The following is a 16762-nucleotide window of genomic DNA, read 5'->3' on the forward strand; positions in this document are numbered from 1 at the left end:
TGCTCGCAGCAATGATCCGGGGGGAGGAGAGAGAGAGAGCACACGGCCCGGACCTCGGCTTTATACCATGGGCCCTCTAGGCCACCTGTTGGCCTAGTGATGTACCCCAGCATCTCATCACAGTGCAATAGTAGAGCAGTCCTCAAATTTTCTTTTCATTTGTAAGGCACCACAAAGAAATAAACATTGAATCATATTATTGTTTCAAGCTACAGGTATAGAACAAAACGTCGTATATCTATGCAACAGGTTCAATACATTTTCTTCACCAATTTTCAAAAAAATATTGTCATCTGTATTTTAAAATAGAAGGTTCATCTTTTATTGGATCCATTTTGCTTTCATATTACTTTATGACAGAGTTCTTAACCATCAGGCTTCCCGCAATGTCCAACTATTTGGTCAATTCTCCAGGAGGCTCTTGAATACATGCATCAAATAAAATTTCTGAGTCATTTCAAAATCTTAGTAGCCCATTCACAAGATGGTCACATGTCATACGGACAGTCTCCCCTCTCTCTTCATATTTCATTCCAGCATAGATAAATAAGATAGTGGGTCGCAGGCAGAGCAATCCTGCTTTAATTGTGCCTTTGGCACAGGTCTATGAGAAGGTCAATATCTGCAAGCTTGTGTCATTCTTAATTAAAGGAAGTGATAAAATAGATACAGTAGACATGAGGAACGAAAAACCAAACCAGAAAATATGCCATTGCATACAATTTTCAAGAGCCCGATGAAGTTGTATCATCAAAGTCTAGCGTGGAGCTCCTAGATCAAGCGTGAAAAAACACCAGAGGTCACTTCTAATCTAATTGAAGACACGCAGAAGGAGAAAGTGCGGATTGAAATGGGTTTCACGTGTTTTTCCTCCACACAGTGCATTTACTCCCCTGACCGAGCTGAAAGGAATTTCGTTCCGCGGGTCACCCAGTAAAGCAGTGGTGGAAGTGAATTTATGAAAAGCAAGAGCTCGGGTTCTTGTTCAAACTCTGAGCTCTTGGAGCTGCTTCGAGGAACCCTTCGCATGGTCTTGCCAGAGCGCCGAGAGCCAGCTTTTCCCGGCAGCGAAGTGATGAGGCTGCTTCACGAGCTGCAACAGCGGGTCCTGGATATTTAACATTGCCACAGCGAGCCGGACACCCAGATCGCCTGCAGTGTTGGAGTCCGCCGCCTCGGAGGTTCCTAACTCCCCTCGTCCCGGACTTGCGCCCGGTCCCCCGCGAAGGTCACGATGAGCGCGGATTGTAGCGGGTATTATAACACGGAAAATGTTTTCGTGTCTAACTTCACGTGTCCTAAACCCGACGGCGAGCTCGGCGCCAATTATTGCTGCGGCTTTAATGACCTCAAATACTGCTGCGATGACCCCAACAGCTTCTACCCTTACGCGTACAGCTACATGTGGTGGTTAAGGTAAAGAACGCATTTCTCCGTCCGACGTCCACGGGGGGGACATTTCTTCAATTCGACTGCTATTATTTTAATGTTATTGTCAGTAGCAGAGAGGCGAAGAGAACGCATCTTCCGGGGTACCAGTGCTCGATCCAGATGCTGGAATCTGGAGCCACAGCCTCCTGGAGGGACTCAGCGGACCGAGCACCAGTTGATATAACGTGGTCCATTCCTTTTCTCCCTCTGACCCATTGTTTGCATTGGCAATGACAGTCCATGCAAAGACTGTTACCCAAGTGCGGGGAGCCCTCCTTTAACCCGCTTACTATTCATGCATTATTTTAGGCTGTCGGGGTGGCCGGGAGTGGCAAGTAAAGTCCTGCGAGCTAATAATTAGTGGGTGGAAGTCCAGCTTACTGGATTGAGCCTGGGAATGTTGCAAAGCCACTGCCGCGAGGTCACATCGCCGGCTACTCTTAAATGGAAGCGTGGAGGACTGCAAATAAAAAAAAACATTGTTACGAGCCCAAATCCCAGCAGCAATAGAAATTCGCTAAGACAATGTTACTTAAACAAAAGTTGCTTTTAATTTTCTTTAAACATAACAACAGGATGTCGGACTCTGGCTTTACCTTACTCTTAATTTAGTCTATGTGTAGTCTGAGTCCAGCGTGTTCTTTGAATGAAGTGATAGGAGAAGGTATTCGGTTCAACAGTCAATTTATTACACAGCACAAGAATAAAAGTTAACAGTGCTCTGGGTCAGTCGTTAGTTCATAGGTCACCTGCACAGTGAGCTACTCCCCAAGACTGACCCCTATTGTCCAGTTGGTTCAGTTTATATAGGTCAACCTTATCATACAGAACAAAAGTTGGCTTCCTTTGCTAGATTTCATTATCATGCAGAACAAAAGTTGTCTTCCTTTGCTAGATCTTTTTGCATAAGGGTTATCACAAGTCATCTCCTGTTTTGCAGATATCTGGGGTGTAGCACTCCCATCTTAATCCTCCAAGCCAGACTATCCTGTTGATTGGATCAGAAATTAATTCATCCCCAGATATTTCTAATCACCATTCTGTCCCTGTCTGGCCAATTTCTGCTGTTCTCTTTAACACCTCCTCATGCCTTAATCTTCCTCCTAGATTGGTTTTCCATTCCCTTTGTTTCTTGCAGGCCATTCTTTGTTCTGGTCTGGCCTGTGTCTCCTGTGCTACTCACCACCTCCTTCAGTTTGAGCATTCCTCCTAAATCGTTTTATGCATTTCCTCTCCCTGTATTTTGGGAGTAGACAATTTTGCTCAGCCAACTTTGCTCCATGCTGTGATTGCCACTTAATCACATTCCTCTTTTTCCCTGAACCATGCAGTACATATAAACTTATTAATTAATCATTTCTTTCATAATGTTTTAACCCCTAGATTCCAACAAGGATCAAATTTTAACTTATTACTGTTAACCCCTTTCTAATTCTAAGTGTATGTAATATGTTCAGGAAAGTTCTCTGTTTCACTGTCCAATCATTCACTTTTCACTTCTCATACTGTGCATGGAATTCAACATTTATAATTTCCACCAGGTTCTGGCGCTTAAAGTTAAATGGTTACTGCTCAGGAAGGTTCTTGTTGGTTTCAGAGAGATACTTGTTGCTTCTTGGACACTCACAATCTGATTTCCTCCACTCTGTCACTTCAGTGTCTTACTGAAGATACTTGCCCCATCATGGGCTTTTCACGTGATAACCTCTTCTTCCAGGTCACCACAGAGTTCCTCTTGTTTTCCTTATTTCAGGAGAAACACACTAGCCAGCCATTTCCTCTTGTAAGGACTATAAGGTGTTTGAACAGGCTGAACTCAGAAGGCACAACCCATCTTCAGAATGGAGTTTTTCAACAAGTCTTGCTATTTTGCAGCTTCAACTGTTACTGTTAAATTGACTTTTCTCTCTCTCCAAAAGAGAAATCATCTGTCTGTTTTTTCTCTCTCTGGTTGTAAAAATCATATGACTTCTTACAGGGCTCCAAACCCAATCTTTGAAGGATCTTATCAGTATATGAGCCTGGACTTTGTTTAATTTGCACCTCCTTGTGAAGTTCTTTAAGTTCTTTCCAAGCAGTTCCATTGTCTCTGCAAAGTCACTAGTGACACAATGTTTCACTTCAGCAAAGCTCTTGCATTTTAAATGAGATGCCTTTTGTGGTGTTACTCTGTTTGTAAAGTGTAACCTAAACTAAACCCCCACAATTTATCTCTTTTAAAAACATATTTTACCCATAACTATTCTAACAGGTGTTTTACATTGCTTTTGTAGCCAACTGTCCTGAAAAGAAAATACTAAATCTACAAAAACTTGTCTCGTTTATTGTAAAGCATCGCTATAAATCCTAATATTTATGGTGAGGCACAAATAGATTGATGTGCACATTTTACACACAGCATTCAAACACTTAAAGATGCAACTGCAGAGGAAAGAAATACGAGGAAGAATATTTTTAACAAGCCACAGTTCTATTCCTGGAAAAAATAGACACAACTCTGTAACACTTTCAAAAGATGGTTTGGGCTTGTGTCTCTTGGGGTAAAATGGATCTGCCTGACCGTATCGTGACACTGATTTCATAAAAATCAGGATAGCATTAAGCATATAATTCACAACTAACATGTTGGCTCCGTCTGTGTGTCGGAGAGAGAGATTTGGAGTAGCACAAGTTGTGCGGTGACAGAGGGAGAAGAGGTGGGATTGCTGGTGTTTGAAGAATGGGGTATATCAGCTAAAATTAATCTTTCCAACAGAAACTCTTTTTTAGATATTTACAAATTAGACTTATTGTGCAGTCTAAACTTTCAGATTTTCCACAAATTTCTTACACTAATATCCTTTAATAGTTAATTTAAAATGTTTGACCATACATGGAATCAATTACAAAATTAAAAATTACAAGGGCAAAAGTAAATCCAATGTTTACTCCATGTTGGTTATATCCCAACACCTACCCACCCAGAAAAAAATCTCCAAAGTAAAGATATATATAGAAAAGAAAAGCAAGAAAATGATAAAGAAATAGGAAAGAAAGAAAGCAAGCAGAATGGATTGCAGAAATGTGCTGCACACGCCACATATTCAAATAATTTTCTTTGGAAAGATCAATGCAGGTTTTGAGGATTAGAATAAACATAAAGATTTACATCTGATGTTTGTAAATATGGATGCTAAACTTGTAAAAATATTGTATTTATTTCTTAAGTTATAGGTAATTTTCTTAGGGGAATGCAACTATGTATTTCTGCATTCCAATGTACCATGCATAGATGTGAATCAGACTTCCATGTAACTGCTACACATTTTCTTGCTACTGTCAACACAATTCTGTATGATGTTTGGATAGTTTCAGTTTAGATCTTATCCCTGTGGTGTTACCCAGTAAAAATTATTCTGAGTTTTGTGTAAATTTGATTCCTGTGATCTGCTCTAGGAAATTTTCTAGAATCATCCAAAAAGAGCTTACTTTAGACCATAACCAAGTTGAATGTAAAAAGGTTCCTGCCTCCTCACCAGATCTAAAATATTAGTCTGATAGGTCTACATTTAATTTGTTTCATTTGTGTGGTGTGGGATAAATTGATGCAAAAAATTAAATTGTACTAATCTATATATTGCATTGCTCATATTATTCATACTATCCTGACATAGTTCAGACCAAGTTTGCTCATCGATTCTTATATTTAAGTCTGATTCCCATCTGTCTGGACTTATGAACCCCCTGTTTAGGTGTTCCCATTTGAAGTATAAGATACATTGCTGAAGTAAAATAGAATTGGATAAAATAGAAGAGAGGATGGCGGAGGATTTTGTATATAAATGGGATGGAAAATTAATAACTAGTGAGAGAGAACCCCCTCTGTTAAAACATTTAATTGCTATCTGGCATAAAATAAATAATGATACTGGAACAAGGGGAGGCTCATCTTCCAAAACCCCTCTAACTCATAACAGGCTTATACTATCTTGTACTATGGGTATGAAACTTTTTGAAATCTGGTCTCATAAAGGAATCAGATATATTAAAGATTGTTATGAGTGGGGACAATTGATGTCATTTGAACAATTAAAAAATTTCTAACAACACAATCTTCTGCTATTTTCAAATAAGAGCGTATCTAAGGGATAAATTAGACCCAGCAAAGTTTTTGTCAAATTGTAATGATGTAGAGACTGATTCAAAAGGGAAGAACATTAATATTGTTGATCTGTTTTTAAATTTACGGTTTTATTTTCATGGTGGATTAACATCATGTATTTATAATAATTTATTGGATTTAAAATCAGTTTCCATGGGTGGGATCAAGAGCAATTAGGAACGAGATTTAAACTGAACATTTTCGGATGAAGATTGGTACTCTCAGCTTGATTAATGATTCCCCATTTTGTGCAAGACGCTGGTTATCACATTTTAAGGTGGTACATAGAACTTGTATGTCCAAACAAATTTTTTGCAGATTTTGATCCACTATATGAGAAGTATAAAATTTTTGAAGCTTCTCTGATCCATAGGTTTTGAGAGTGGCCAAATTTAGAGAGATTCTGGAAAGACACATTCCAAACTTTATCAACGATTGTTCAGGTTAATTTAGAACCTTGCCAGTTAATTGCTTTGTTTGGTTTTTCTTTTGATTCCGATAAATTTATAATGGCATTTCAGGAAAAAGTTTTAGCTTTTACCACATTGATAGCCAGACAAGCAATTTCACTGAAATGGAAAAATGATTCATCCTCCACTCATACACAGTGGTTATATGATGTAATGTCTTATATAAGTTTAGAGAAAATTAGATATATTATTAAAGATAGAAAGTTCCAATTTATGAAATTGTAGTGCCCATTCTTAGAATGTTTTTTATAATTGGAAGAATTAACAATTACTGTTTGTTCTGGTGGTTCATTGCCTGTTCTCTGGGAGTCACCGGTGGTTCCACATTATTGATTTTTTAGGGGGCGTGGCAAGATGGCGTAGAGTCTAGACGTGTAATCTCGACCTCTCTGGCCAGACTTTTAAGAACCTGTTTTTAACTCTTTGTTTTCAGGTTTAAATTTTTTAAAACTTAGTTTAAAGTATCAAGGAATTGTTATGGCTATTAATGGTAAAAAGATTAAACCTCAAGTACAGAAGAAACTACATTTTCGGAGTATTGAAGATTTAGAGCCTAAACAGTCTGCTACAACTTCAGGTTTGCTTTCTTTCAAGCCTAAACCACAGAGATTGCCTGTGGGAGCTGAAAAAATGACTACTACTCGCCAGGAGAAGGACATCGCTGGAATTACCCATTCTCAGGAGGAAGGTGCATGTGCTTCCGATGTGGATCCTGATTCTGGCGACTTTAACGGAGGGGGCATGCAAGAAGATGACTCCATTGCTTGAAATGTCTCAGGAAGTACTCCAATCTGAATATCTTGATCTCTTCCGTGAGTTTTTGCAACAGCATCGGCCCCCTGAGGAAGTCGGGGTGCCATCGCTGGGAGTCCAGACCCGCAGTAAAACTGTTAAACTGCCTGTTGTTGAGATGCAGCAGGAGCTGCAGTTATCTGGTTCTGCCACTAAGCAAGAGAAAGCAGGGCTGAGCTTTTCTGAATTACAACGTAAACAGTTAAGCTTATCATTCAGCCTTTGCTGAATGAAATGTCTCAGAGGCTCAATTTGGAACTGGATACAGTTAAAATACGTGTGGAAGCATCTTGTGAAGATTTTAAACAATTTCAGGCTGCTTTTTTTGAAATGTCAACAACAAGTGGCTTCTAATACAGAAAAAGTGTTGGAGGTGGAAAGATCCGTTAAAGAATTGCGAGAACGTGAGAGGGAGTTAGAGAGGAAAGTAGATTATTTGGAGAATCAAAATAGAAGGAATAATGTGAAGATTGTTGGTTTGCCAGAAGGTATGGAAGAGCAAGATCCTCTTCGTTTTTTTACCGAATGGATTCCACAAATACTGGGGCAGGAATTTTTCTCTGGAGGTCTGGTATTGGAAAGAGCTCATAGAGCCTTAAGAAGAAGACCTCTGTCTAGTCAACCACTGAGATCTGTGATAATTCGATGTTTGAATTATTTGGACAGAGAAACGATACTTTGTCTAGCAGTGCAAAACACGAGACAACGACAAGCCCCGTTAATGATTCAGAATAGTAGAGTTTTTGTCTATCCTGATTTGAGTCAAGAAGTTATTCAACATTGGCGTCAATTTAATCCAGTTAAAGAAGTTTTGTGGCGTAAAGGTTATAAGTCTACTTTTCACTATCTGGCAGTGTTGAAGGTTATGGAGACTTTCAATCTCGTCTTTTTGAGAATGAGCGTGAAGCAATGAGTTTTGCTGACTCATTGCCAGATGTAAGAGGACAAACACATAGCTCACCATGGTCTCCTAAAGAAAAATCTGGTTGTTCTGGAAATGGAAGAAACGACAGAAATGGGAGAAATGAGAATGGAAAGAGTCCTTTTCCCTGAAATGGGGTCACCGAGTCTGGAATCTCTCGGATGAATAGAAGAACTTTTTTTATTTTTATTTTTACTTTTTTAATGTCATTATGATATCTTGTTGTTATTCTTTGTTTGGCTGGGGAGGGAGAAATTTGCTCTATGTTCTACTAGTCATCAGCCACTGGTGGGTAATCCACACCCAACTTTTGTTTAGGGATTACTACCTTTTGGTAGTTTTTTTTTTGGGGGGGGTTTTCTTTTTATCTTTTTTTAATTTTCATTTTATTTTTAAACTTTCATTTGTGGTTTCTTTTTCTCCTATTGGAGGGCCTGCATGCGCGATGGAAGGCTTGTTTCTTCTCTGGACAGGACGGCTTTGTAAGGTGAGCCTGGTGGGCAGCTCGCTTCTTTGCCAGCAGCTCCTGGATTTCCTGGCTGTTTTCGTCAAACCAGTCCTTGTTTTTCCTGGAGGAGAAGCCCAGTACCTCTTCAGTGGATTGCAGTATGGTAGTCTTCAACTGATCCCAGAGGGTTTCAGGGGACGGGTCCGTGAGGCGGGTTGCAACGTCGAGCTTTGCTTTGAGGTTTGCCTGGAAGTTTCCTCTCGCTTCGTCTGACTGCAGGTTTCCAACATTGAACCTCTTTCTGGGGGCTTTATTGTTCCTGGGCTTTGGCTTGAAGTGAAGGTTGAGCTTGCAGCGAACCAGCCGGTGGTCAGTGTGGCATTCCGCGCTAGGCATGACCCTGGTGTGGAGCACATCTTGTTTGTCACTTTCTCGCACCAGGATGTAGTCCAGGAGGTGCCAGTGTTTGGATCGGGGATGCATCCAGGTGGTCTTAAGGCTGTCCCTCTGCTGAAAAAGGGTGTTTGTAATGACAAGTCGCTGTTCTGCGCAGAGCTCCAACAGGAGGCGCCCATTGTCGTTGCACTTGCCGACGCCATGCTTGCCCAGGATTCGCGCATGCAGCCATCTTCAGCGCAAACTCCGGGAGATCCAAAATGAGTGGTGGACTAGCCTCGCCAAACGAACACAGCTCAGCGCGGACATTGGCGACTTCAGGGGTTTCTACGAGGCTCTAAAGGCTGTGTACGGCCCCTCACCCCAAGTCCAAAGCCCGCTGCGCAGCTCAGATGGCAAAGCCCTCCTCAGCGACAAGATCTCCATCCTCAACCGATGGTCAGAACACTTCCAATCTCTTTTCAGTGCCAACCGCTCAGTCCAAGATTCCGCCCTGCTCCAGCTCCCTCAACAGCCCCTAAGGCTAGAGCTGGATGAGGTTCCCACCCTGGATGAGACATATAAGGCAATCGAACAACTGAAAAGTGGCAAAGCAGCAGGTATGGATGGAATCCCCCCAGAAGTCTGGAAGGCTGGTGGCAAAACTCTGCATGCCAAACTGCATGAGTTTTTCAAGCTTTGTTGGGACCAAGGTAAACTGCCTCAGGATCTTCGTGATGCCACCATCATCACCCTGTACAAAAACAAAGGCGAGAAATCAGACTGCTCAAACTACAGGGGAATCACGTTGCTCTCCATTGCAGGCAAAATCTTCGCTAGGATTCTACTAAATAGAATAATACCTAGTGTCGCCGAGAATATTCTCCCAGAATCACAGTGCGGCTTTCGCGCAAACAGAGGAACCACTGACATGGTCTTTGCCCTCAGACAGCTCCAAGAAAAGTGCAGAGAACAAAACAAAGGACTCTACATCACCTTTGTTGACCTCACCAAAGCCTTCGACACCGTGAGCAGGAAAGGGCTTTGGCAAATACTAGAGCGCATCGGATGTCCCCCAAAGTTCCTCAACATGATTATCCAACTGCACGAAAACCAACAAGGTCGGGTCAGATACAGCAATGAGCTCTCTGAACCCTTCTCCATTAACAATGGCGTGAAGCAAGGCTGTGTTCTCGCACCAACCCTCTTTTCAATCTTCTTCAGCATGATGCTGAACCAAGCCATGAAAGACCCCAACAATGAAGACGCTGTTTACATCCGGTACCACACGGATGGCAGTCTCTTCAATCTGAGGCGCCTGCAAGCTCACACCAAGACACAAGAGAAACTTGTCCGTGAACTACTCTTTGCAGATGATGCCGCTTTAGTTGCCCATTCAGAGCCAGCTCTTCAGCGCTTGACGTCCTGCTTTGCGGAAACTGCCAAAATGTTTGGCCTGGAAGTCAGCCTGAAGAAAACTGAGGTCCTCCATCAGCCAGCTCCCCACCATGACTACCAGCCCCCCCACATCTCCATCGGGCACACAAAACTCAAAACGGTCAACCAGTTTACCTATCTCGGCTGCACCATTTCATCAGATGCAAGGATCGACAATGAGATAGACAACTGACTCGCCAAGGCAAATAGCGCCTTTGGAAGACTACACAAAAGAGTCTGGAAAAACAACCAACTGAAAAACCTCACAAAGATAAGCGTATACAGAGCCGTTGTCATACCCACACTCCTGTTCGGCTCCGAATCATGGGTCCTCTACCGGCACCACCTACGGCTCCTAGAACGCTTCCACCAGCGTTGTCTCCGCTCCATCCTCAACATCCATTGGAGCGCTTACACCCCTAACGTCGAAGTACTCGAGATGGCAGAGGTCGACAGCATCGAGTCCACGCTGCTGAAGATCCAGCTGCGCTGGATGGGTCACATCTCCAGAATGGAGGACCATCGCCTTCCCAAGATCGTATTATATGGCGAGCTCTCCACTGGCCACCGTGACAGAGGTGCACCAAAGAAAAGGTACAAGGACTGCCTAAAGAAATCTCTTGGTGCCTGCCACATTGACCACCGCCAGTGGGCTGATAACGCCTCAAACCGTGCATCTTGGCGCCTCACAGTTTGGCGGGCAGCAACCTCCTTTGAAGAAGACCACAGAGCCCACCTCACTGACAAAAGGCAAAGGAGGAAAAACCCAACACCCAACCCCAACCAACCAATTTTCCCTTGCAACCGCTGCAATCGTGTCTGCCTGTCCCGCATCGGACTTGTGAGCCACAAACGAGCCTGCAGCTGACGTGGACTTTTTACCCCCTCCATAAATCTTCGTCCGCGAAGCCAAGCCAAAGAAGAAGATTGGAGGGCCTATTTATGTTGATCTGAGTCTTTATATATTGATATTATTAGTTTTTAGTAATATTACTGGATATGTCAAAGTTGAAGTTTGCTACTTTTAATGTTCGGGGTTTAAACAGTCCGATTTAAGTGTAAGCGTATTTTTATCAAGTTCAATCTTTGGTAAAACGTGTTCGGAAGAGATATGATTTTACCTGAAATGATTAAATTTGAGACTTTTGGCATAATGAGATGAAATATTGTTTAATAATGGAAAAATATTACATATGTTTCACGGATAACTATAGTTTTTTTTAATTAATAGGTGGTTGTTATATTCAGAATGTTTATATTTTGATTTATATTGACTAGATTTTAATATGTATGCTTTACTTTTTAAAATTTTTTTCTCTTTTCTTTATGGCTCTCCTTAGGAGAGTTGGCTGAAAGAAGGGGGAGGGGTGGTTTTCTTTCCTTTTTTTTCTTTCTTTTTTTCATATATATAAAATATAACATTCATGCTTTGTTTATTGTTATATATGTTACTTATTATTTGTATTTTGAATGAATAAATAAAGTTTTTAAAAAATTATTGATTTTTAAATTAATTATATAAGGTAACCTTGATTAGAGGGAGGGGTAGATTAGATTTAGTGTTAATTTTTTTAAATTTTATTTTATGCAAGTTATTTCAATAAATGTGTTTAACATGGTCACAGATCATTTCAATTAAATATTTTTGAGGTATTATAAACAATTATTGATGAAGTTTTATCTACTTTTTTGTTTTTTTTGTGTGTACTTGTATACAAATGAATTATGTAATTCAATTCTGTATATATACTTATGTTAAACTCAATAAAAAAAATTTTAAAAGAAAGAAGAATGGGTTTATGGCCAACGGTGAATGAAATAATCTCTTCAGGTAAAAACTGAAAATGCTGGAAAATCTCACGGGTCACTCAGCATCTGGGGAGAGAGAAAAGCAATGAATATTCAGGTCAATAACCTTTCTCTACCTTTCTCACTCCACAGATTTTCATATTTAATGCCTCCATGTGATCTGGAAAGATGCCATTTCAGTGTATTAAATCAATGCCAGCTCAGAGCATTCCTGTAATCTTGTTTCCAACTTCCCCTCCTTCTCATTCCCATCAAGTCTACTAGATTTACCAACTAGGGGCAAGGTATGGTGGCCATTTTACCTACTAACCTGCTCATCTTTAGGTTGTTGGGAAGCAAATAACACTCAACTCTGTGCAGTCACAGTTGATCAAGGTGAAATGCAGGCATGACTGGGAAACAAGAAGAGTCCTTACATGTTTATTGTCAATGTGTATGTTGGCTGGAGTCCTGGGGAGAGTGATTTTTAAAAATTTTTTCAGGTCTTGGTATGAGACAGATCACAACAGCAGTACCAGCATAGATTGATTATCTTCCAACAGTGACTAGAGCTGGGGATCACAAACTAATAATCATTATAATTAACTCTCTGGACCTATGTTCAAAGATTCATTGTGGAAAGATTTGAGAAGCAGCCCTAGTTGTCATCTATGTTGTTTCAAAAAAGATATAGTAAATACTTTTATGTGCTGTTATAGAAAGAAATTTACAATTTAAAACCTTTGATGAATTATGGTGAAATTTGTAATAATGTAGCTAGCTACTACAAGCTATGGCTCTACGGATCCTATAGTGCAGGAGAGGTTATAACTGTATGGAGGTTAGCTCAGAAAGAACACTCTTTTTCCCAGAAAGAATGACACAAACTCCAGTTGGATGTAGTTAATACTGAGCTTTATTGGGCTCACAGCCTTGCTTTTATTCTCAAACTGAGGGGTGTGGTCAAAACCCTCTTGGCACTGATTGGTGTGTTTGTGATCCACTTTCCCTGATAGGCCAGTTAAACTCTTTTGGCTGTGGCCAATTGGAGGGAAGCGCTGCGGGCCTCGTGCAGCCTGCTAGATTGTCGCGTTCATCCTTCATTTTGTGAGGCCCCGTGGGGGAGCTGCGGTGCTGCCGCATGACCCCCCCCCCCCCCCCCACCAGCAGAACCAGCAATCGGAATGTTGTTATTCTTGGAAGGCCAGCCTCTTTTGTGAGGTGGAGGGTGGTCGATCAGCTGTGTAATGTCCAAATGGGCTGGTTTCAACCTGTCGATGGTAAAGGTCTCCTCTCAGCCTCCGATGTCAATTACACAGGTTGAACCATTGTGCCAGATGACACAGTATGGCCCCTCATAGGGTCTCTGCAATGGGGGTCTGTGCGCTCCAAGTTTTACGAAAACCTGTGAAGTTCTGAAAGTCTCTGGGGACAAATGTGTGAGGCAGGCCGTGGGCTTTGGGTGGTGAAAGGGGCCAGGGTTCCCAACTGCTCACAAAAGTGCACTAGTGCTTCCCTGGGGGGGGAGGGGGGGTTCTTCGGTTCCCCTGTTGGTGGCCAGGAATTTGCCCGGGATGACCACGGTGCCCCATATACCATTTCGGCGGATGAGACTTCCAAATCCTCTTTTGGTGTGGTTCGGATATCTAAGAGGACCCAGGGTAATCATCAGCCCAGTTGGGCCCAGTGAGTTGAGCTATCAGGGCTGCTTTTAGGTGCCTATGGAATCTCTCCACCAGGCCGTTTGCCTGGGGATGGTAGGCTGTAGTGTAGTGAAGCTGTGTCCCGAGTCCTGTTGCTATGGCCGTCCAAAGACTGGAGGTGAACTGGGCTCTCCATTCTGTGCTAAGGTGCTCAGGGACCCCGAAATGTGCCAGCCAAGTGTTGAGGAGTGTTCTGGCACATGTTTCAGTGGATATTTCAGGTAGGGGAATGGCTTCCGGCCATGAGTAGGTAACTAGCACCTCAGGAGACTGGTAAGGGGCCCACTATATCAATGTGAACATGGCTAAATCTGTGCTGTGGAGGTTCAAAGGTTTGGAGTGGGGCTTTAATATGTGTCTGGACTTTCAAAGTTTGGCACTGTGTGAACGTTCTGGCCTAATTGGTGACCTGTTTATGAAGGCCATGCCAGACGTAACAGTTGGCCACCATCTTGGGCAAGATGGGCTAAATTGTGTATAGATTCGAATTTCTGCCTCCTCCATGTGGTGGGGATAATGGGCTGGGGCTTACCGGTTGAGGTGTTGCAGAGTAAAGTTGTATGTCCTGTACTGAATGAAACGTCCTCGATGTGGAGGCTGGTTATAGCCGTTCTGTAGGCTGCAAGATTGGGATCGGAGTACTGTGTCTCAGCCAGGGCCTTGTATTCGATGCCTGGAGTGGTATGGACAGCCAATGCATTTGAGCATGACAGCGCATCTGCCATGACATTCACCTTGCCAACAATATGTTAAAAGTCTGTGGTAAATTCTGAGACATAAGAAAGGTAACACTGTTATCTGGCCGACCAAGGGTCCGAGACCTTTTTGAAAACATAAGTGAGTGGTTTGTGGTCAGTAAACACTTTGAATCTCCTTTCTTCCAGGAAGTAACAAAAATGTCTTATGGTCAGATACAATGCCACCAGTTCCCTGTTGAATATACTGTATTCTATTTTGGATGGCCGCAGGTGTTTACTGAAGAAAGCGAGAGGTCTCCCGTGTCCATCAGTTAATTGTTCTAATATTCTTCTGACTGCCGTATTGAAGGCATCAACTGTGAGGACTATGGGTGCCTTTGATTGTGGGTGTGCCAGGAGAGTGGCATTTACTAAAGCATCTTTAGCCTTTTGAAAGGCCTCTGAGGCTTCTGCATTCCATTTGAGATCTTTCTGGGTGCCTGACATTAGAGAGAAAAGGGGGGACATGATGTGGGCTGCTGCTAGTATGTATCTATGATAAAAATTAATCATCGCTGTGAATTTCTGAAGGCCTTTAACTTTCATAGGCTCTGGGAAGGATTTAATGGCTTCTACCTTTTCGGGTAGTGGCCAAGCACCATGTATGTCAATGTGGTGGCCCAGGAAGTTGATTACCTCTTTTCCAAACTCGCATTTAGTTGGATTGATAGTCAGTCCATATTCACTCAGTCTATTGCACAGTAGTCTTAAATGAGTGGCATGCTTTGCCCGATCGTGGCTGGCAATTAGGATATCATCTAAGTAGACGAAAATAAAGTAGAGGTCACTGCCCACAGTGTCCATTGCTTGTTGGAATGTTTAGGTTGCATTTTTCAGTCCAAAAGGCATCCTTAAAAACTCAAATAAGCCAAATGGGGTGATAATGGCTGTTTTCGTGATGTCCTCTGGGATTTGGTGGTAGCCTCCGATTAAATCAATCTTGGAAAAGATGTGTGCCCCTTGTAGATGTGTGGTGAAGTCCTGAATGTGGGGTACTGGATAGCCGTCAGGCATTGTGGCCTCATTGAGGCGTCTGTAGTCCCCACATGGCCTCTCCCTCCTGTGGCTTTCGGGGCCATGTGGAGTGAGGAGGCACAGGGGCTGTCAGAGTGGTGTATAATGCCCAGCTCCTCCATTTTATGGAACTCCTTCTTTGCGAGGGTGCTCACCACATGGTAGTAATGGGTATCATTGGAAGTGATTTTCCTCAGGGTGAACTGTTTCTCGATTTGTTGGAACAATACTTCAGGCTGCGCTGCCCAGAAGTTCGGCAGCTTCAATGACACAAAGTTGATTGCAGGGTCTGTCTCCTTTGCTGGGTCAAGAATGCCATCTGGACCATTGAGGTCACCACTGTAGCTAGCTGCTACAAGCTATGGCTCTACGGAGCCTACAGCACAGGAGAGGTTATAACTGTATGCAGGTTAGCTCAGAAAGAACATGCTGTTCCCAGAAAGAACAACAAACCCTGTTGAATATAGTTAACACACTCAGCTTTATTGGGCTCACAGCCCTGCTTTTATTCTCAAGCTGAGGGATGTGGTCAAAAGCCTCTCAGCACTGATTGGTGTGTTTGTGATCCACTTACCCTTATAGGCCAGTTAAGCTCTTTTGGTTGTGGCCAATTGGAGGGCAGCGCTGCGGGCCTCATGCAGCCTGCTGGATTGTCGCCTTCGTCCTTCATTTTGTGAGGCCCCATGGGGGAGCTGCGAAGGGCCACCACAATAATGTGTAAATGTTAGTTTTTTCCATGATATGAATGGAAATAAACAAATCTTAGTTAATGTAATTATCTCTCCATTTTGTAACAGATAGATGATAGTAATGTTTTTCGTAATTATTTAAAAATGTAAATGGTAGCAGATTTTTAAAAACATGATGAATGCATTTATGTTCTCCCTAATTTTATATACATAACATGCAAAACATTTTGCAGATGTGTTGGTGGTTTGCCATGAATTAATATTTATAGAGTAGAAATTCCATATTCTGCATTGTTGGAAAATTTACTTTGTAATTTTTTTGTTGGTCTGTGCCACTGTTTACCTTTCCTGTTGATGTTTTTGTATGCATCCATGTTTTTGTCTAAAATGATCCAACTGGAAAGGAATTGCCAGTATTGGCCTATTCCTGGTAGGTAAGTATAGGTGTGAAGGGATTCAATAGAATCTAGAATAAATGTTTGATTGAGACTATCAAGGACAAGGATAGCTCATGTAGGTGGCAAAGCGTGGGAGGCTAACAACAGATTGCATTAATTGTTAGTCCAGGTTTTGGGATAGTAGATAGGTGAGCAAATAATAGGTTCTGTTTCTTAAAAAGTAAATTTCAGATATTTATTTGTGGGTTACCCAAATGCTCCAAAGACTTTCTAGGTCTACGAGGTACAACTCTGGAGTATGCCGGATTATCCTTCACTTGCCTTGTTGAGTGCAGCTCCAACAATACCCAAAAATGTTGACACTAATTGTATCAAAGCAGCCCAATTGATAAGCCCCACCTATGCTCTCTGTTCACC

At 42.1% G+C, this 16762-nt stretch overlaps 1 protein-coding gene across 1 annotated transcript in view; it reads left to right on the forward strand.

Annotated features, from left to right (window-relative positions):
- The first annotated feature begins 923 nt into the window (after positions 1-923).
- The window catches only part of LOC138762776 (protein shisa-like-2A), a 95571-nt gene continuing 79732 nt past the window's right edge, over positions 924-16762 (forward strand). The window contains exon 1 of the mRNA XM_069936343.1: positions 924-1416. Within this exon, the coding sequence (XP_069792444.1) occupies positions 1235-1416 (182 nt within the window). The 5' untranslated portion in view covers positions 924-1234. The remainder of the gene's footprint in view (positions 1417-16762) is intronic.

Source organism: Narcine bancroftii, chromosome 5 (assembly GCF_036971445.1).
Source record: "Narcine bancroftii isolate sNarBan1 chromosome 5, sNarBan1.hap1, whole genome shotgun sequence".
Taxonomy (NCBI): domain Eukaryota; kingdom Metazoa; phylum Chordata; class Chondrichthyes; order Torpediniformes; family Narcinidae; genus Narcine; species Narcine bancroftii.